This window comes from Labrus mixtus, chromosome 4 (genome assembly GCF_963584025.1).
Source record: "Labrus mixtus chromosome 4, fLabMix1.1, whole genome shotgun sequence".
NCBI classification, from domain to species: Eukaryota; Metazoa; Chordata; class Actinopteri; order Labriformes; family Labridae; genus Labrus; species Labrus mixtus.
In genome coordinates this window covers 415911-437555 of record NC_083615.1, presented here as the reverse complement: position 1 = coordinate 437555, position 21645 = coordinate 415911, and the positions used below count along the sequence as shown (strand labels likewise).

The 21645-nt window shown below is 39.8% G+C and overlaps 1 protein-coding gene across 4 annotated transcripts in view; it reads left to right on the top strand.

Moving 5' to 3' along the window:
- Positions 1–521: 521 nt before the first annotated feature.
- The window catches only part of ppfibp1b (PPFIA binding protein 1b), a 31326-nt gene continuing 10202 nt past the window's right edge, over positions 522–21645 (top strand). For 2 of the 4 annotated variants that reach the window (XM_061035040.1, XM_061035039.1), the window contains exons 1-14: positions 522–685; positions 6765–6849; positions 7915–8120; positions 10148–10237; positions 10337–10450; positions 11514–11642; positions 12366–12458; positions 14972–15089; positions 16616–16660; positions 17781–17842; positions 17939–18023; positions 18573–18712; positions 19242–19339; positions 20905–20965. In XM_061035040.1, the coding sequence (XP_060891023.1) occupies positions 6786–6849; positions 7915–8120; positions 10148–10237; positions 10337–10450; positions 11514–11642; positions 12366–12458; positions 14972–15089; positions 16616–16660; positions 17781–17842; positions 17939–18023; positions 18573–18712; positions 19242–19339; positions 20905–20965 (1305 nt within the window). In that variant the 5' untranslated portion in view covers positions 522–685; positions 6765–6785. The remainder of the gene's footprint in view (positions 686–6764; positions 6850–7914; positions 8121–10147; positions 10238–10336; positions 10451–11513; positions 11643–12365; positions 12459–14971; positions 15090–16615; positions 16661–17780; positions 17843–17938; positions 18024–18572; positions 18713–19241; positions 19340–20904; positions 20966–21645) is intronic. The other 2 variants (XM_061035042.1, XM_061035041.1) reach the window with 1 other exon arrangement.

The window sequence follows — 21645 nt, the reverse complement described above, 5'->3', positions numbered from 1 at the left end:
GCAAGCATAAACACAACAAAGTTATCACAGGACATGGTGATGGTGAGCCCTATAGTGGGCTGATGTATCGGTAGTGTCAGGTAAGATTGGCTACAGATATATAGATAGTTTCAGATGATAACTAAATAATTATATCTTAGCCGCTTTCTAAGATTAAATGATCCTTCTTTCACCAATGACACACACTGACCACTTGATGTCGCCTGTACGTTTGTAAATGTGAATCACGGAATGCTGCGTTCAATCATCATTAAAGATATGCAACATCTTGACCCCAACTACTTATACAGTCTCCAACTGTTGCCCCAGAAACAACGGCTGATTTGATTTAGCTTTTACATGTAAACTTAACGCATTAAAGTTAATCGTTATCAAATAATCTGTTCAATTGAAAACGTTTTCTTTAGTGTTAACCCCGAATGTGTCTCTGAATTCCTACCGTCCACACGTTACCTGAACAAATCAGGACTCCTGCTTCCCAGGAGGAGCAGGGCGGGATTTTCCAGCCGTGACGTCCTAACTTTTCCAACAATCTCGTCACTTTAACATCATGGCGTAGCGATGTGGACGGACAGCCGGGGGTAGCACTGGTGGGCACGGAGAAGTTTAGGAACACAACCGTTGGAATTTTTTATTTTAAATACAGGAAACTTACCAATTCTCGTCGAGAGGAGATTCGGTAACGGTAAGGAAGTCGGTTGTTTTTGGCCCGTGATTTATTTTCTCCGTTGGCTTGGTTGTGTTCAGGGGTTAACAAATTGTAGTCGAAACAAGTTTCCACTGTGTCTGATGAATGTTCACGGTCTGTTAAAGTCCTCACATTATTTTTTTATATTCCCTTCTTAGTGAGTTTGTATTAACGGTTTGTGGTACCGTTTCGTGTACCATTAATCTTTAAAGCTAAAGCGACAACATTAGCCTATCTTCACAATAGTGTGGGGGGGAAAGACGTGAGAAAGTCGGTCTAACTTTAGTTTATGACTTTGCCACATCTCCAGATTCTGTGGTAACCATGGTAACACTTTACGGCAAGAAACATAACGTGCCTGAGGTCACTTTTTTTTTGTCTTTGGTCGTTCCTCTTTGATTTTGTCTGGAAGTGAGACTATAGTTGTTCTATATTAATGGTGATAAAGTTGAGATTTACTGTGATTTAAAGAAAATAGAATAGAATAGAATAGAATTACTTTATTGATCCCAAACTGGGAAATTGTGGCGTTACAGCAGCAGGTTATCCAAACACACAAAATGAGCAAAAAACACAATATTAACAAATTTAAACATAATATAATATTAAATACAAAGTAAATAAACACTAAAAATATCAAAACTAAGAATGTGAATATATACAAAGGATTTAACTTAGCATTACTAGTCTTAAATATGAAAGAATAAATGTAAATGGACAGTATATGTTATCCTAGGTGAACCTTAACGAGGTTGTCCAGAGTTTTTTAGTCTGGACATTTTTTGAGAAGCCATGACATTTGATCAGATGGTGTCTTGCCCCTCAGCCGACCTCTTTAAACTGTTTGCTCTTCCTTCTCAAATGCTCTCCAAAACAATAGAAGTGTCTTTAAAAACAGAAACCAGATGCTCTCAAGGTAATAATGGCTGTAATTCAGTCACATCACACCACAGTTTAGGAAGTTGTGTTACTCCTACCTCTGCTTTGCCAGACTTCATGAGGCACTTTAGTTGTGATAAATTAAAGAGTAATAATAAATGAGATGTCTGGGATAAAGCTCCTTCAAAGGGAAATTGGTCAAAAGTCCTTTGTTTCCCTTTTTGTCTGCTCTTAACTGCAGACAAAAAGAAACCACTTAGGAGTCCTGTAAAAAATGTTGAAGTTGGCTTGTAAAACTGCAGCCAATCTACTTCTTTGTTGTACTTATATGGAGCTTTCCTGAAAAGGCAATTTGTGTGTAAACCTTCAGCTGTTTTGATTTACATAACCTATCCCTCAGTACCACGTGTGTGTTTTGCAAACTGTCGAACAAGTAAACTCCTATAGAGGTAAAGTTGAGGTACGAGCAGCTGTGAGTAATATAAAAAGAATGTGTGCAGCCGTCCAACATAAATACAAATGCTGCCATGATCTTTTGCATGTGTACAACCTGAAAAAAATCTCAGAGATATCAGGTATCAAATGGAAGATCTTAAATTCAAAATCCAGTTTCCGTCTTTTGTTTAGTATGTTGATACCTGATACCTTAATATTTACAGTCTGTGGTTGATATACTACATCACCCACTGATGTCTTGTGGGTTTAGTCAAAGATAAAGGAAAAGGCTCACACACATTTCATCTTCATACGGCTTGTTGTTTGGCGGTGTAAAATTAGTGGTGATGTATCCTGCAGAAATAGCTGCAGGTTATTCCTGAGCAGCGCCCTGCAGGCTGCGGGTGAATGCCTCGTCTGTGTCTACACCCAGTGAATCAGCAAACACACCACTCTTAATGCAACGCTCAACTTCTTGCACCCACAAGCTTTAAGACAATGACGGTTAGTTCTGCAGAGAAATAAAATCACAGTCAGACAGTTTGCTCATAACATAATAAAGAATCAGTTACAGCAGTAGTAGGCATTAATAAGAACTGAAATAGACTTATATGATGCCTATAGAAAAAGGTAAACTTGTTACCATGAATATAGCATCAGGGTTTGAAGTAAAACACAGCAAGATGTGCCCTTCTGAATTTTCTTAGGACTTTGGATAGTTTTGTTAATTTTGTGAAGCAATTAAATGAGACTGATGAATATTCAGCAGATTAATTAAACATGTTTTGACTGACAACCTTCTGATTATTGTGCAACTGGAATCTCCACCCCATCATGCCCCCCCCCCCCCCTCCTTTTTGCAAGTCTGTGTGTCTCTTTATCTCTTGTCCTGTCTATTGTCTGTGTGCTTGTTGTCCTCATGTTTGTTTGTTTTTGTACTCTTATTGTTTTATTTTTTATTAGTTTCTTTTGTTTCACAGTTCGAGTGTGGGTTTTTTTTGGGGTACGTTCTTTCCCACACCACTAATCTTCACACTCATTTCTGTATCTACCTCCTATAGATGTTTTGGAAATGTGCTTGTTGTGCTAATCTAATTGCAGTGTGAACATGCATCCAAGAAAACTCAATAAAACTACTTTTGAAAGATGTGCCTGCCAGAATAAAGCTTTTCTCATGGAAACACTGTAGAAGGTAGAGATGAGTCGAGGCCTGCGTGACTCAAAACATGGAAAGTGTCGTTATCCAGTGAGACTTTGATGCATACATTTAAGTCCACAGATTTGGTCAACGTACAAGTGAAGTAAACTGCTGTGCTGTATGAGTTATTATGCCCGCATTGTAAATTCCTCTCTCCCCAGGCTTCTTCTTTTTTTTTTTACCACAAGTGCATCTTGTCTCAACACAAGCTGTAAAAGCCAGTTGCATGGTTTCTGTAAAACCCTTTCTCCCCTTAGGGACAAGTGGCCCAATGGCTTCTTATATATTTTTTTTCCACTTCCTGTGTGTAAAAGAGCACAGGGAGTTACTGCATTTTTTCTATCCTAGAGAGACTTTGAGTTTTCTCTCTCTGTCCAGTGAGCTTGCGATGGTTCCCCCTGCCTGAAGGGTTTGAAAAGCCATTATATGATCCACTCTCCCTCTTGTTGTCATTATTCTCTGCCTGTTTCCATGAATTACACGGCTGTTATAACCGCAGGGCAAGACTGCTTCTATTTTTATTTATTCATTTTTTTTAAGCTCTTTGCGTCTGAGAAGAGTATGTGGGCAGGTGTTGTTGCCATGTGTACTGTAGCATTGCATTGCAGTTTTTTTCCCCCTGTCTTTGTCTTCTCATGCCTCTCAGTAAAGATACCCCCCCCCCAACCTGAACAATAGCCCCCTCTGTGTGTCTCATGGTTGGTATAAGTAGTGGTATGGAGGAGCAGACAGGGAGACTTTGTTTTGTTTTTTAGAGAGTGATGCTTGCTTGTTGTTGGAGATTGTTTTCGATATCTCCTGATAGTAAGCTTACTGAGATTTATTGTACAAATCAGGGCAAATACAAGTTTGGAAATGTCCTGCATGGGAGTAAAATTCAACAAAAATGAATAGATTTAAAAAGGTTAATCAAGTATTGTGATTGAAATCAGACAATAGGTTTTGTCAAGCAAAAATGACAGACACTCACCAGCACAAGCTTCACTTATGTGAGAAATGCTGCTCTTTGTCCAATGAATAGAATTTTGCATTTCTGGAAGTCAAAGTAAGGATTTTTTATCACTACTTCCAGAAACATTCAAAATATATTTATCTAGTTGATTGATTAGCATTTGTTTTATCCTAAAAACACTCTGACCCATAGCCTTTGTTTATGAAAGACGACATAGTCAGTCAGTCATCCTTCCTGCTCTCCAGACTACACACTTGTGTTTACATTTGACTAACATACCATGGGGGCATCCCAGGACTTGTGGACCAAGGGGAACTTCTCTGTAATTAGGCATTCTTTGTTCTCAGATGTGAATCCAGGTAGAAGCCATGGTGGAAGTGCTCGGACAGCGTCTTTACACTTTGTTCAGCTCTGACTGACACGAGGACAGACGATTCCTGAGCAGCATGTCTGGTCTTGGCAGGGTGTGTTTGAAGAGCGTTTGTTGAAAGCCATGTGTTAACCTTACCCAGATTTGCCTTGCTGCTGTGAAAGAAGAGCTGACTCAGGTTTTGGAGGGGGATACCCTGCGGGCCTTCAGTCTACACACAGTGATAGTCATCATGATCAAAAACTCAGTCTGTGTTGTGAAGTGTACAGAGTTTGTTATATCAGATCTCAAAAAGTGTATTTAAAGTCTTTTATACCAGTATTTTAAAATAAGTAATGTAAGTCTAAAAAAGAGTAAAACTGTCACATTAGATTTGAGTATATGGGGCAACTTATTTATTTATTTTATTAGTCAATTTTAGTGAACATGTTAAGAAAATACAAACACAAAACAAAACAAAAGAACAAACTGCATCCTCAGGATCCATAGCAACAAATAAAAAACTCAAATAATAAAGTTCATGTTCAAAAGGGATAGGAAGAAGTTCAAAACTTTTCTGCTCCTACCCCTTCTTATTTTTGTGCATTATTCACAGAAAAATCAAAACAACAACAAAAATAATGGGAACAGATTAACCAAGACCATCAGCCAATAGAAAAACAGAAAAACAGAAAGTCACTGCCAACTGAGATTAATCAGCACCCTAACCACGTGCATCTCTACACCAACACCTTTACAATATTCTAATTGGTTTTTGTCACATGTTTATTGTTCAGCCCCATTAGAGGTTGTTTTCTGCTCTGACTTTTTTAAACTCTGATGGTGTTTGTCTCTAGACATGCAAGAAGTGGGACAATATGCAGTCTGACTGTATGTAGCCCGAGAGGAGAGTTTCCATCAGATTCAGTTCTTTTTTGTTGTGAACACCTCAGCAGTTTACTAATGGAGCTGATTCTTCACATCTCCCTTCAACTTTCTGTTTATTGTGATGTTTCTCATGTTTCAGCGCACACTCTTGTTTTACACATAATGGAAAGCGTGACCACAGGAATCCTCAAATAACAGTGCGAGGAGGTCTGTGGGTGGTTTCCATAAAGTTTGAAAATGATGTCCCAGTGAAGGACACTCCCAGGATGTGAGACAGCCAATTTAAGGAAGGGGTGTGCGCGTGTGTCTAGATGAGTGCCTTTGCATGCATTTTTTCAGCATGCATGGATATACAGCAGAGCCTTTTGATTAAATGTTTGAAGATAAAGAGACTGTTGTGCTGCTTTGGCCGATGTCCAGTACTGCCACACTGAAATGAATCTTCATTCCCCTCCAAACAGAGTGTCCTGTGTCCTATTGGCTGGATCTGTAATTGTGAAAATATTTCTAGGTAAATGGCCTGACTGATATTCTGAAATGAGTTATTAAATAGTCTCACTCTGCAGCATATAGCTCAAGAAAGAACAACTTAACAGAGAACACATCATTTGTTGTTTTAGCTGCCACAGACCACAGGTTATCATCATATTTAACCAGGCCTGCACTGGCCTTTGTTAGCCATACAGGGGTTGTTGAGGTTGTTCTGCAGTTATAGTCTACTTCCTGGGTGGAAACCTTTTTAATCACATGCTTAGCAAGCCCACATTACTGCTCTTATTTTAGCCTAGAAAGCTAAAATCCACTGTTTCTGCTGTCCTTGTCCTACACTTCTTATCTTGTATTCAGAGCAGCTGCACTCTTTATTTGTTATTCCATAGACTAAACTACAATACCAAGAGCTGAGAGGTTATTAGTCTCAATGATCATGGATGTATTGATCATGATTTCTTTTTTACTTTTTTACTCTTTCATGAATACCTACTAACTTAATGATGATGGTCTCCATATTATTGATGATGATGATGGTAATGACGATGGTTTTTGTTTGATAACGACGACTTATAAGATGGTTTCTATACTGATTAGAGCTCTCAAGAACTGCCCTCAATGTTGTGCTTTGCCTCTGGTCACTTCCTGTCAGCACCTGTGTGTCCAATCAGACTCAAAGCTGATCGTTTGCTCTTACTCACATTGTTCCCTTTTTTCTAGATCCTTGCTTGTGTTGTTCTTACTCTCTGATGTACGTCGCTTTGGATAAAAGAGTCTGATAAGAGAATTGTAGAAGAGCCAAAACATATTTGCATTCATAATGGCTTAAATACAGTAAACGTTTAAGTAGCCTTCTTTATTTAAATGGTTTCTTTGCTCGTTCCAGGTTTTTTATCAGCGACTGAAGATGATGTCTGATGCCAGCGACATGTTGGCAGCTGCACTCGAGCAAATGGATGGCATCATAGCAGGTAAAGTGATCCACCTTTCATGACTTAAAATGCTTCGACTAGATGTAATTGTGATTCCTTTATTTCAGCTGTGTTGAAAAACCTAAAGAAACAGTCTCTCCAGGTTAAATGGTGTTATCCTCTGTGACATAGCTGCTGTTTAAGATCCCGCAACCTGAAGTTCCATGTGTGTTAGAGACGGTCAAGCATTGCTTTTGATATCACTCATATTACTTTTCGATCCCATGATGTGTTTTCAGACGTTACAAGCGCTATCATTTTAATGATCAAAAGTATTGAAAAGTCCCGAAGCTTTAAAAAAAACGACAGATCTTCAGTTATAACTTAAACAAAATCTGCCGCAAGTGAAAGACAGAGAGCAGCAGCGTCACAGGTTGTGACCTTTCTGTTGTCTAATAAACATGCAAAAATGATGTTCATGTCTCTGATTAACAGAAGGAGCAGAGGAGGTGATGCGAGCGATATGCTGTCTAATTACACACATGCATTGGCAGCATGTTTGTTCAGAAAATTTGCCAATGTATTTTTTGCAATTAAGACCGTTTGCAAACATTTGCTTGAAAGAGTTTGGTAATTGAAATGAGACATTTCTAAATATTAGTTGCCTTACCAGGACTTCTGCTTTTTCTTGCTGGGGTTTTGAAAGAGTTATGGATATTGTTTGATTCTAACCGGGATCGTATCAAAGTTTGAAATTCTGGTATGGTGACTGACAACCCTGTTCACCAGAGTTGCTTATTTTTACTCTTTTTTTTTTATAGATACCAATTTGTTCTTGCATCTTTTAAAACTACACAGGACTGAAGATTGATCAAATATCAGTGCCATGATAAAAAATGACTGCCTTTTAGTAAATAAATTAATATAAGGAAAGCAAAAGTTATAACCACCTCTCCCTTGTATGAACCAAGTTATTGCTACAATCTTTTTATCACTTCAGAACCTGAGACAAAAAAATCGTTCTTGTTCTTTCCATTACGAGAAATAGTTTTAAGAAGTCTTTCTTTGGATTCGAGCTCCTTTTTAATTTCTTTCTCTCTGTTCTGTCTGGATTCTTTGTCCCAGGCTCCAAGGCTCTAGACTACTCTAATGGACTATTTGACTGCCAATCACCTACCTCTCCCTTCATGGGCAGCCTGCGGGCGCTGCACCTTCTGGAGGACCTGAGGAGCGTCCTGGAGTTGATGGACACAGAGGAAAGGGAGAGTCTCCGCTGCCAGATCCCCGACTCCACAGCTGACAGTCTAGTCGAGTGGCTCCACGGTCACCTGGTAAGAGCCCTCACATGATGGGAAAGACACATGCATGCTTTATGAAGCTCTGACATCTGTGAAATAAGACAATGAACAGATTAGTAAAATGCCAATGAAAACTTTGGAACAATGGTTTTGCAATGTCAACCTTTGTACCAACTAGAAGTAAAACTTGTACAATAAAGTTTTTTTTCTGGATTCATCTACATCAGGGGTCCCCAAACTACGGCCTGCGGGCCAGATACGGCACGTCCCCACATTTGGCCCGGCCCTCAGAACAATTCCAAAGGCACTTTAGAAATAAAAATTGTAATATATATATAGGCCTATAAAAGTTTAGCATTTAAAATAAAATGTTCTTCAGCTCAGAACTTTTATCATTATTAACTATTAGTAACTGTTACACACACGCACAGAATATGACATTTGACGTGATGTCACATGGTGATCAAGCATCCGAGGCTGATCAGGTGCAAGCGAGCCAGCTAGAAAACTCAACAAGACAAATAAAAAAAAAAAGGTTAGGGAAGAGAACATTTATTTTTTTGTTCAATGCAAATAAAAGGCTGTTTGTCTGATCTGTCGAGAGGCCGTGGCTGTGTTAAAAAAAATACAATCTGCGCCCACATTATGAATCCTGCCACAAGTACGATAGCTCGCAAGGCCAAATGCGAGCAGACAAACAATCAAAGCTGGAAAGTGGACTGTTAGCTCAGCTATTAGTTCAGCTGGACCAATCTCCTGAGATGAACTTCATCTCCACAATAATCAGGGGTGCAAACTTGTCACCTTTCGGTGAAATTCGCCGTTTTGGATCCCAAATAGGTCATTTCTGTGACTCAAGGTTGGGAGCACGGGTTTTTCATGTTTCACTGAAGCTTTATCAAAAGGTTAGAACAGAACATAGATATAGACAAGAAATGGTGTTTTCCTTATTGTTTGCACTGCTTCTTTAGTCCGTCTGAATGCTAAAATCATCTGTAAATTCACATTTTAAAGCTGATATATTTTTTTTAAAATCTTCCGGGGGGGGGGGGGGGGGGGGGGGGGAATGCCCCCGGACCCCCCTAGGAGGTTTGGATCCATGTCACCTTTTTCATCCCTGATGAGTTTGCACCCCTGAATAATACTCGTAGTAATGCCAGCACATGTTATTTTCTGTTACATATAGACCCTGCCCCCCCCATCAGGGAAAAGTTAAGTTATGAGGCCCTCAAAGAAATAAAGTTTGGGGACCCCTGATCTAAATAGTGTAGCATCAGGTTGGATCAGTTCACCGGCAATATCAAATAACTGGTTTATCTCGACCTTCAAGACGAGAAAAAAAGGGCTCATGTTACCCTCCTTTTCTCTGCATTGCTGCTCTGCCATATTGGTTGTTGACACTGATTCTTTGGAAAGGAGATCGTCTATTCATTTCCCTCTTGAAATAGACATCAGGGCTCTTCCCACGTCTGATTTAATCATGTATCCTTGGAAGATGTTTCGTCTGCGATATTTGGACAGAACGTGCTGTGATTGTGCCTGCACGGTATGTGCTGCATTAAACTTTGTGAATGCAGACGAGAGGAGGCAAACATTCCTTTTGTGCAAGCAGAATACTCACTTGTTTGCTGACTGTCCCCGTCTGCTGAGTTCACCTGGGAGTACAAAATGAAATGCTCTTGTTGTCAAAGTCTCAGCTACTGCGCATAGAGAGAAACTGAAGCTGACTTGATTTGGGATCCAGAGTTGTGTTTGGGAGAGAGATGGGCTGTAGGCCAGAGAAATGCAGCCAGAGTTTTTGTGTAATGCTGTAAGTCCCTCTGTGAACAGCAGTGTGAATCAGTCTGCTCAGCCATGTAAGGTGCTGTTTGTGCAGAGCAGTGTAGCCAATCATACTACGATGTAAAGCAATGAATCTGAAATTATTACTATGTTACAGAAACATTAGAAGTTGTCGAGATCGGCTTAACAAACATTGCTTTTCTACTTAAAGAAAAGCCAAACAACATTTCCCTTGAATGATTCTTTTCTATCTAAATCTTGTCCCTCCCTCTCTGCAGTCCAATGGGCACATCTCCCTCAGTGGGAGTGACCACTACCAGGAAAGGCTTTCCCGGATAGAGACTGATAAGGAGTCCTTGGTTCTTCAGGTAACCCATCCATCAATGCTTAGATAACCTGACACGTCCTACAAAATGTGTAAAATATTTGAATGGTAGATAGAAATGAAATCTGTCTGTTTTACGCAGGTGAGCGTGCTTACAGACCAGGTGGAAGCTCAGGGAGAGAAGATCCGTGACCTGGACCTGTGTCTGGACGAGCACAGGGAGAAACTCAATGCCACAGAGGAGATGCTGCAACAGGTGTGTGTGTGTGTGTGTGTGTGTGTGTGTGTGTGTGTGTGTGTGTGTGTGTGTGTGTGTGTGTGTGTGTGTGTGTGTGTGTGTGTGTGTGTGTGTGTGTGTGTGTGTGTGTGTGTGTGTGTGTGTGTGTGTGTGTGTGTGTGTGTGTGTGTGTGTGTGTGTGTGTGTGTGTGTGTGTGTGTGTGTGTGTGTGTGTGTGTGTGTGTGTGTGTGTGTGTGTGTGTGTGTGTGTGTGTGTGTGTGTGTGTGTGTGTGTGTGTGTGTGTGTGTGTGTGTGTGTGTGTGTGTGTGTGTGTGTGTGTGTGTGTGTGTGTGTGTGTGTGTGTGTGTGTGTGTGTGTGTGTGTGTGTGTGTGTGTGTGTGTGTGTGTGTGTGTGTGTGTCCTCTAGCAAATCAACACATTCTGTTTCATTTAATGTCCAATAACTAATGTTAGCTGACACATCAGACAACAAGACAAAGTTACTAAAGATAATTAGACTCTAACTTTATGAACATCCATTGTGAGTAACCCAGTTAGCTCTAAAAACCAGATTCAAAACTGCTCTTTGTGATGCTTTTATTTTACTTTTCTTATTGCCTTATGCCTCAGTCTCTTTATTTCCAGTCTTCATATAAAATGTGCTTTTATTTTGAAAAACAAAGGGGACTTCCGCTACATGGTAAAGTTACAGGAGTAAATAAATACAGCTAAAAGAACAAGAGGAGAAAATGTTACACGTTGTTTTGTGAGGTGGATTTATCTTAAAAACATGTTTGGGTGACTAACTCTCTTTCTGAAGGATGCTACATGTAGCATGTATCCATTTGTTAGCTCTGAGCTCTGACTCAGCCTGTGATGAGTGACAGGAGGATTAAATGAACGTAACTTTACCGTGCTTCAACTGTAACCAAACAGCTACGATTGGCTTAATTGTCACTTAATAAATCTGACTTGACCAATAGGTTTTCATCAATGACTCCACCTGTAAAAAGTGTGTTGCAACACCCACAACACCCACGGGTGAGACGCACCTGCCTTCCCCTATATAAGATCAGCATGTTTCTTCATTTGTCTTTGCAGGAGCTCCTGTGCAGGACGGCGCTGGAGACCCAGAAGCTAGAGCTGATCTCTGAAGTGTCCAACCTGAAGCTGACCCTGAACAACATGGAGAAGGACGGGCTTGACTTTGACAGATTTAGGGACAGTGAGGTATGCAAAGCTAATTTTTAAGACAGGGATCCTCTTTGTCCTTTCTCTCTCACCTCATTATATACACACACTTGCCCACACACACACCAAACAAACCCCTTATTCATGTTGTCTGACACCTGTGTGGGAGAGGGACTGTCGGCCTGAAAGCAGCTGTTCTAGCACCTCAGGATGATGTCAACATTTAAAAATGTATTGATGGAGAGAAGGCCTTCTTTATAGTGCTGATTGGATTTTGACTTAATGGGATTGTACTTCCCCTCAGATCAAAGTCTTTAACAAACATTAAGATGTCAGTCAGTTGTTTACTAGAGCCGGGGAGATTGCTGCTCCCAGATGAACCGTGCAGAATACTTGGAAAGATTTCAAACACGTCATGTTATTGTTGGAGCTACGCGGTCGTCTCTTCCACCCCACTGGAACAAAAACGCTGCTGTCCATTTTCCGCCTCAGAGCTCAGAAATCACTTCTCGTCTTCTTTCAGCTTCCACTTGTGTTTTCACTGCTGCTGCTTTACAGTTTCTAATCTCCTAGGAGTTTAGTTTCCTCTGATATGTATGAAGAGGTTTTATAGCCAGTGTTTGTGCTGCACTTAAAAACAAGTTAGAGCTTCCATAATTAAAAGAAACATCCTCAGCAGCCATGTGAAAAACGTTTTTAAAAAATGACTTCTGTTGCTTTTTTTACTTCCACTCTGTGATATTAAGTCTTGTTTCCTTTCAGGATTTGATTCTTGAAATGAATGAACTTCGGTACAGACTGACAGAGATGGAGAGTGAAAAACTACAGTATGAAAAGAAACTCAAATCCACAAAGGTGAGTTGTAGTTCAGATTTTTTAAGATCAAGTTCTTTACAGTAAAACGTCTCATGACTAACATATTTACCTGTGTTTGCTTTTTGTATGCGTCTGAAAGAATGGTCTCCTATATTCAAAGTAAAGCTTAGATCGAGCCCCACAAATCCAGCTCGATTGGTACCTGTGCATGTTCTGTCCGAGCCCGGCCCGTCTCATGAACTGTATTCAATGAGCCCTACACAGAATAATTTATTATAAAGCACAATGTAATTATTAGGCTCCATTATAAACAGAGATTATAACAGTTAAAGGTTTTATGTGATTTTTCACACTTAAATATAATATAAATCAAATATAGGAGTGATGTGGTCATGCGTCTACATTGTACGGTAACTGTGCAATGATGACAGTTGTACAGGTAACTGCATTTTTTTGTACTACTTGCAGTGTAACTTATTTGAAGATATTGATATTAAAGACTTTCTATGTGATGTTTCACACTTAAATATAATATAAATCAAGTATCTCCTCTGAAAATAACTCTGTGAGTCATGACTGTCTACAATGGGTGTAACACCCGAGTCCCACTGTCTGTGATGTTTTCAGAGTTTTCAGAGTCCTATCTTCACTTTGTTTACATCGCCTGCTCCCGAGTCGAACATATCTGCCCCTTGTCTTGCTTTCCGAGCCTGCTTCCTGTCTTCTGCCTCTTTTTTTGCTTATATTGATTTGCTTCCCTCTTCACAAACCTGCTGCCTCACAGACCACGTCCCCCGTCAGCTGCTACACGGCTCCATTTCCCTGTGTTGAACTTTTGTGTGAGCGTGTCTGTGGGCAGAGAATCTAACCTGTCATCCAAACACACTCGTTTCTATTTGCTGTCAAAATAGTTAAGGAAATGTATTCATTGGTAATTATTTAATAGATGTTTTTTTTCTTATCTCTGTTAAAAATTAAGAAGAAATTCTTTGCCATTTCTACCCCTGAGCATAAAGCTATGGAAGCGACTAGTGATCAGAATTCAAATGATGAAGCTAATATGAAAATTAAAATCCATTAACAGAAATGCTTTTTAATTTTCAGAATATGAGTGTATTATTATTATTTGACTCAAAAATAAAATTATGACTAATTTGAATTTTAGTTTTCAACTTCAAAAATGCACATTCTTTGACTAAATTAAAATGAAGAAAATTACATTTGCTTTTTCATTTAAAAAAAATGCCCTGCTAAATTTGGATCATAATTCAAATGAAAATTCTAATTTTAAAATGAAAATGCATTAACAGAAACACGTTTTAATTTTCATTATTTGACCTATATTTAAATTTAATATTCAGTCATCCAGTTTGCATTATACCGTTGCTCTCTATGTATGCATATTGTATGACATAATTCAAATGAAAACGAAAAGGTCTTTGGCTTTTCTTAAAAAAAAAAAAATTCTTAAACTTTTCTAAATGATAATTTTATTTTTGAGTCAAATAATAATACACCCATATTCTGAAAATTAAAAAGCATTTCTGTTAATGGATTTTAATTTTCAAATTAGCTTTATCATTTGAATTCTGATCACTAGTCGCTTCCATATAAAGCAGCCTGTTCACTTTTCCAGCGTCTGTATTTGCTTTGTAATTGAAGTATCTTTGAATCAGATGATCCACCTCATTGAATGCTGTGCTTCTCTTTATCTGTCAATCTTTGCGTCTCTATTTTTCTCTCTCTCTTCCTTGGTTTTTTTTTTTCTTCTTCACTGCTAGTCGCTAATGGCCAAGCTTTCTAGCCTGAAAATCAAAATGGGCCAGTTGCAGTATGAGAAACAGAAGAAGGAGCACAAACTCCTGGCTATAAAGGTTGGCTTTCCTTTAGGATGGTTGTGTTGCTTGCTGTATGATTATGGTTTTTGACCTCACCCTTTGGCTCCTCTTCTACTTTTAATTTGGTGTTTAACTTCCTCAAATCTGGTTTTCCAAAACGTTGTTGTTGTTGTTGTCTTTTCCTAATTCACTATTTGAGTGACTCTTCTGTCTTGAACATTTTATTATATCATTATTTATTATTATTCTAATGACGTAATTGACTGAATTGTGTAAGTCAAATGTAAAATCTCAAGCGTAATCAGAAATACCACTTCCTTAAGTGTGCACCACTTGTTCTAACCACGGGTATGCTATAATTTGTTCAGTTTCTTTTTGCCAAGAGTCGGCAGTTTTCTCTTTTTTTTCTGTTCTGTGTTTTCCCTTCTTGCACTGATTTACTCTTCACGATGTGATCTTCAATTAAACCTCTTTCATTTTTGAAACCTTTTGCTTGAATCCTATTCTGTTCACTTAAAGCATTACATATATGTGTTATTCCCTCAGCCCTGTGCTCACACCCTTCAGAGCAGGTGTGTGCCACGTCAGCATCTGTGAACCCTTTTGTTGATGTGGTTTTTGTTTGAAGTGTGGAGTCGGGGTGCAGGAGGAGGAGGAGGAGGAGGAGGTGTCTGTGTGGAGGAATGATCCTCACTGTTGTCCTCCGTTTGACAGGAGGAGCTCACCATACTGAGGAGGCAGCTGGAGGGCAGAGATGGAGAGATGAGGCGACTACAGGATGAGACGGGCTTTAAAGTCGGCGCCTCGAGCAATGCAGAGCTCACAGAGAGAGGTGGGAGAGACTGTTGAATCACGAGCCGCACGTGCATAATGTTCAGATTCAGGTTTTAATAGGGCTGGGCGATGTGGACCAAAACTCATATCCTGATATTTTTTCACTGAATGGCGATACCCGATGTGTCTTTTATTAACAGTCACATGTACATGAAAACAAACTAGCTGTTTGTGAAATTAATTAATTTTCTGCATAACAAAATAAACACAGTTGTGTGTTTTGTTATCCATTTAGTTTTTTGAGTTTGGCTCAGAGAGAGAGAGAGAGGAGGAGAGAGAGAGAGAGAGAGAGAGAGAGAGGGGGAGAGAGAGAGAGAGGGAGACAGAGAGAGGGAGAGAGAGAGAGGGAGAGAGAGAGAGAGAGGGAGAGAGAGGGAGAGAGAGGGAGAGAGAGAGAGAGAGAGAGAGAGAGAGAGAGAGGGAGAGAGAGGGAGAGAGAGGGAGAGAGAGAGAGAGAGAGAGGGAGAGAGAGAGAGAGAGGGAGAGAGAGGGAGAGAGAGAGAGAGAGAGAGGGAGAGAGAGGGAGAGAGAGAGAGAGAGAGAGGGAGAGAGAGGGAGAGAGAGGGAGAGAGAGGGAGAGAGAGAGAGGAGGAGAGAGAGAGAGAGGGAGAGAGAGGGAGAGAGAGGGAGAGAGACAGAGAGAGAGAGAGGGAGGGAGAGAGAGAGAGGGAGAGAGAGAGAGAGAGAGGGAGAGAGAGAGAGAGAGAGAGGGAGAGAGAGGGAGAGAGAGAGAGAGGGAGACAGAGAGAGAGAGAGAGGGGGAGGGAGAGAGGAGAGAGGGAGAGAGAGAGGAGAGAGAGGGAGAGAGAGGAGAGAGAGAGAGAGAGGAGAGAGAGAGAGAGGAGAGAGAGGAGAGAGAGGGAGAGAGAGAGGGAGAGAGAGAGAGGAGAGAGAGGGAGAGAGAGGAGAGAGAGGGAGAGAGAGGAGAGAGGGAGGAGAGAGAGAGAGAGAGAGGGAGAGAGGAGAGGAGAGAGAGGGAGACAGAGAGAGGGAGGGAGAGAGAGGAGCGAGAGAGGGAGAGAGAGAGAGAGGGAGGGAGAGAGAGAGGAGAGAGGGAGAGGAGAGAGAGGGAGGGAGAGAGAGGGAGACAGAGAGAGAGAGAGAGGGGGAGGGAGAGAGAGAGAGAGAGGGAGACAGAGGGAGGGAGGGAGAGAGAGATGGAGTCAGAGGGAGACAGAGAGAGAGAGAGGAGGAGAGGGAGGGAGAGAGGGAGACAGAGGGAGGGAGGGAGAGAGAAAAAGGGAGAGAGAGAGAGAGAGAGATCTACAGAAGAAACGCATAACGTTATTTTAATGCAACATGAACTACATCGATATTAACGATATTGTCTTATCCTGTATCTGGATTGAAAATATATCGATATATCTTAAAAACTCGATATATCGTCCAGCCCTAGGTTTTTAACTTTGTTCAATGACTGAGTGGTGATATCTGTGAACAATGTGAAAAGTACCATGCTTACTTCTCCACAAGTAATCATCTGTAAACCATGATTTATTTTTCATAATTCTTTGTCCTGTTTAGTCTCTCACCCAGACGAAACTCTTAGAAAGAGGCTGAAAGAGAAACGTAAGGGGGGTTTTAATGCTTGTGTTTTTTTATTATTATTGCACTTTGTTACTGCACCCATCTCAAACCCTTTTTTTTCCGCATGAACGAGCATGAGCCATGTGAACTCTGCTTGTCCATTATATAACCCATTGGAGTGTTAATACATGACTGCGGCGCACCACATCAACCAACCTGTGAAACGTTTTGTCTAATTATAGCACTTCTTCAACCTAAACAAAACAAAGATCACCCAAAAGCTGAGTAACTGTGATCTTAATGTCCCCAACAGCAATGTCTGCTTTGTGTTTCCAACAGGAATGAGCAATGAATTGTGTTTTTGTTGTTGTTGTCATAACAACTCAGGCTGCACGCTCATCCTCCTGCCTCATGTCGTCCATCAATAAACATCTCCTCTAACCCTCAAACTCCTCTAACCCCCCCCCCCCCAACATCCAGTGTGTGCACTGCTAACCTGTAATCTTCCTGTCATGTTCTGTGTTGTGAGATGGCATCACTTTTCTATCCACACAAGTTCATTTCCTGTATTGTATTCAGTTCTCAGACTTGCACATTATGAGAGTAAGATATTATATTTAAATCAGATTCTACATCCACTAAGTTCAGGGATGGCTGCTCACTGAGTCTTGTTGCTGACTGCATTTTGAAAAGTGAAAGAAAAAGGGTCAAACAGCTGCTCACACAGTAGTAGTAGTAATCATTTATTTCAGTCACAAGAAAAAAACAAAAACATTTTGACTAAAAGGTGTAGGCTGAAGCTTTATCTTATTACACCTCCCCTCGTTACAAATCTTATTATTTAAGACACGACTAGTTTGGTTACAAAAAAAAACACATCAGAACAAAATTTTTTCCAAGAATTTCTTTCAAAACAAAACAAACAAAAAACAAAACAGAAGTCACACTCACAGAGAATAATCAAACCAACCTTTTATATTTGTTAAACACCATTTTTTTAAACAAAAATTTAAATCTGGAGAGTGAATTGATGTATTGATTTTAAGGACTCTTTAAAAAAAATGATATTGTGGCCATGATGTTACTCAGTCAGTAATGTAGCAGCCAAAGTGTTATATCAATCAGTCCCATCTTTGTCCCTAATCATTTCTTTCCTCACTAGATGTGGAAGTGCAGAGAATGAAGAAGGCAGTGGAATCCCTGATGGCAGCCAACGAAGAAAAGGTAAATTCAATGAGCTTTGATTTGTTTGTGTCAAACCAACTTTCTGACTCGTGTACTGAGCTCCTCCTGTCGTTCTAATCGTCTTCTCCTTCACAGGATCGTAAGATTGAGGAACTGAAACAGTCACTGCTGCGTTATAAGAAAGTTCAGGACATGGTGATGTCAGTGCAGGTGAAGAAAGGTAACTCCTCTCTGAGTATATTATTCATAAAAAGGTTAGATCCAGGTACTGGACTAATTAAAGTTGGTCACGCTCAGAGACTATAAAGGGGGATTTTCATGGCTCGTCCCATTTATCTTTAATTGTGTATCATTAAAACCATTGTTTTTCAAATGGGGGTCTTTTACCCCTTGTTGGAGCTACAGGGGATACTTTGGGATTTCTTACAATAATCAAACTAATATAAGTTTAATTAAAGATTTAAATGTATTTTTATGACCACATTTTATAAATTGAATTCCCCCCTGCAAATGTATGCTTGATTTTTTTTTCTCCATTAAACTGTTGTTGTTTTGTAAACCAAACCAGCAGCACTGTGCTGTATGTTACCTTGTTGTTATCGATAAAGAACCATAGATTTGCATTCCTTAAATCAATTCTGTCCAATAACATCTGTCCTCTTATGAAGTTTATGACAATCAATGCATAATTTAAGCAGCATTTCTTAATATTTTACATGTATAATTATAGGTTTGTTTTTAATTACATGTTATTTATTGTCTACTCTAGAGCGAACCAAAGATACCGAGCTCTTGGAAAGTCAAGGGGACGGAGTCATCACATTCATGTCAACCAACTCTGTGTGTGTGGAGTCCGAACAGTCTGCAGTGACAGATGTTGAACAACTGAAAAGGATGAGTCCTGATGAGGTGTGTGGAACAATTTATGATGTTTCATTCAAAATTCATCTCACCATTGCTAGTTAGGGGACTTAATGTAAACGTTAATACTAAGAGTATACAGCTTAAGCGTTTTACTGTATTCAAAATCAGTGTCAAAAGCAATGTGAATGATTAAAAGTGTAAATAAGTAAATGATACTTCTCATACCTCACATAATCGTCGTGATAGAATTGCTTTCTATTTGTTTGCAATACAGGATCTCATGTTAATTGTCATGACATGATAATAAGCGTCTTACATCTCATGAATCTCTAAAGTGCCTGAAGTGTACTTGCTCTAAAACACTAATAATGTCAATTTCTTTCAATCTTTCCAGTACATCAGTGTCAAAAGGATGAAAGTGTTGCTGAAATCAAATTAATTAAAAAAACACCTCGTGTCAGTCCTCAAAGAAAGTGTGAAGATTCACACTGTTGTGTCCTCGGGAGAAAACACAAGAACACATTATTTCATTTTTAAATAAAGATTTCTTTGCCTGTCTTTTCTCTCTGCTTAGTTGGAGATCCTCAACGGGATGAGCGAGGAGCCTTCACCCACACCAAGCCCTTCAGATGCAGAACGAGTATCAGAGTCTGCCCCTGCTGATTTAGAAAGGTGAAACATGAAACACAGACATTTTTTTTTAAATAGTAAAGTTCAGTTTAGAATTTAGCAGAGGTTGTCTTTTCTTTTGAGCAGATTCTGATATTTGTCGTCTTTATCATCTTTTGTGTTGCTGCTCATTTCAGAGTGACTGTTATATCCTAAGGCTTCTCACTACAGCCGCTGACGTTGACGGGCATGTTCACATATTCATTTACAACACATGGTGCTAAAACACGTTTATAGAATCCTATCACACTTCAATCAATACAATGGTGTCTCTTTCTAAACTCAGGATGTTTTTGAGTTGTGTGGTCATTTCTTTAGACTGCAGGATGCATTCTGTTTGTGGAAGCCTCACAGAGAGAAAACAGATTTAAACTGTCTTCCTGTGCGGTGATTTCCATTACGTTCAGCAAAGTAATAATAATAATAATCTTTATTTATAGAACACCTTTCAAAAACTAGTTACAAAGTGCTTTAAAGGGACAGCAAATATAAAAACAGGCAGGTCATAGAATAATAAACAAGGCAAGATTAAGGAATACAAATCACTTTAAGATATAAATTAAAAGAACTGTAAAATACATAAAATTCTTTTAAAGGAATTCTGTGAAGTGAAAATAGTAACAATTTAAAATCAGGAAAGGAAAAAAGTGTGTCTTAAGAAGAGATTTAAAAGAGATGACTGATTCTGCCGACCTGATCTCCTCGGGCAGGTCGTTCCAGAGTCTTGGAGCCCTCACATGAAAATGCTCTATCCCCTTTAGTTTTTAATTTTACATTTGGAACCACCAGGAGACCTCTGCCCGAGGATCTCAATGTGCGCGTGGGTTTGTAAGGTAGTAAAAGGTCTGATAAACAGCTGGGGGGAAGGCCATGGAGAGCTTTAAAAGTAATCAGTAAAATCTTAAAATGAATTCTAAAACACACAGGGAGCCAGTGTAGAGATGTTAAAACAGGAGTGATGTGGTCATGCGTCTACATCGTACGGTAACTGTGCAATGATGACAGTTGTACAGGTAACTGCATTTTTTTGTTCTACTTGCAGCGTAACTTATTTGAAGATATTGATATTAAAGTCTTTATATGTGAGTTTTCAGAGTCCTATCTTCACTTTGTTTACATCGCCCGGACGGCCGGCTGACTCCTCCCCTCGTGTATAAAAGTTGTTTAATTGAGGGACTAGAGAAAAGAAGAATAACATACTGTACTCACTGCTTAACTGTGTTTCTAGATCACGCTCATTTCAGGTAAATTTACATGCAGTGTGAAGATACGAGCATAATAAAGATCGCTAGCATTAGCATGCTAACACAACAATGCAGCGTGAGTTGTTTTGGTTTCATGCTGGTGCTCAAGGGCGACATCTGCTGGATCAAAACATCACATATAAAGTCTTTAAGTCCAGTTTTCATCTGTTTTTTTCTTCCCTTTGTTGTATCAAAAAGATGATGAGGAAGTGCCTCAGTAGCCCCGATGGAAGTTTAACAAACGCTCACTGTTGTTTCTCAGGATCACGTTAATCAGTTTCCACCACAATATCATGAGTGACAAGATTTCATTTGTCATTGCAGAAGCCATGACACCACAAAGACTGACAACCAAGACCAGATGGATTGGAGCAGCGTTGAAAAGGTAAGAGCAACACGTATGTGTGGAAGGACTTTATGAGGAAGTGAACATTAATACAGACTAAAAAACCTTTCTCTCCTCATACGCCCCAGACTATCTTTCTCATAAGTCTTTATGAGTTGTTGTTATGACCAGCCTCAGGGAAACCAGCCGTAGCACTAAAAGTGACCCTCTCCTTCCTCACAATGATAAACCACAATTTAAACAGAACATCTTCTAAGTGAAATCCATAACTACCTTACCTCAAAAAAAGTAAATAAAAGAAAATTCAAGCTTCTTGCCGAACTCCCTAACATCAAAAGAGAAGGCTACTCTCCCCCCAACAACAAAATAAAGACTAATCTCAATTTAGCGAACAATTTCAAAAGGGAACACGTCTCTCTTTGGAGGTAAAGGTGAAAGAAGGAGGGTGGTCAGCTTCTACAGCTCTCTTTTTGAATCGGGCGCCATCAGGGATCCTCCCTGCACGCAGCACTAGCTTCCCTCCAATCAGAGGCCGGCACACACCGTCAGCGTTTCCCCAATCACCTGCAGCACAGTACAGAGAGTTCAGACAACACAAAGAACACAAAGCAGACCCAATAATAACAAAACATTTAAATACACAGTCGTGTAAATAACCTGTTAAAGGTCCTACATGTTGTGTCCTTTCCTCACAGCAATATTCAGAAAATGTTGGTTTT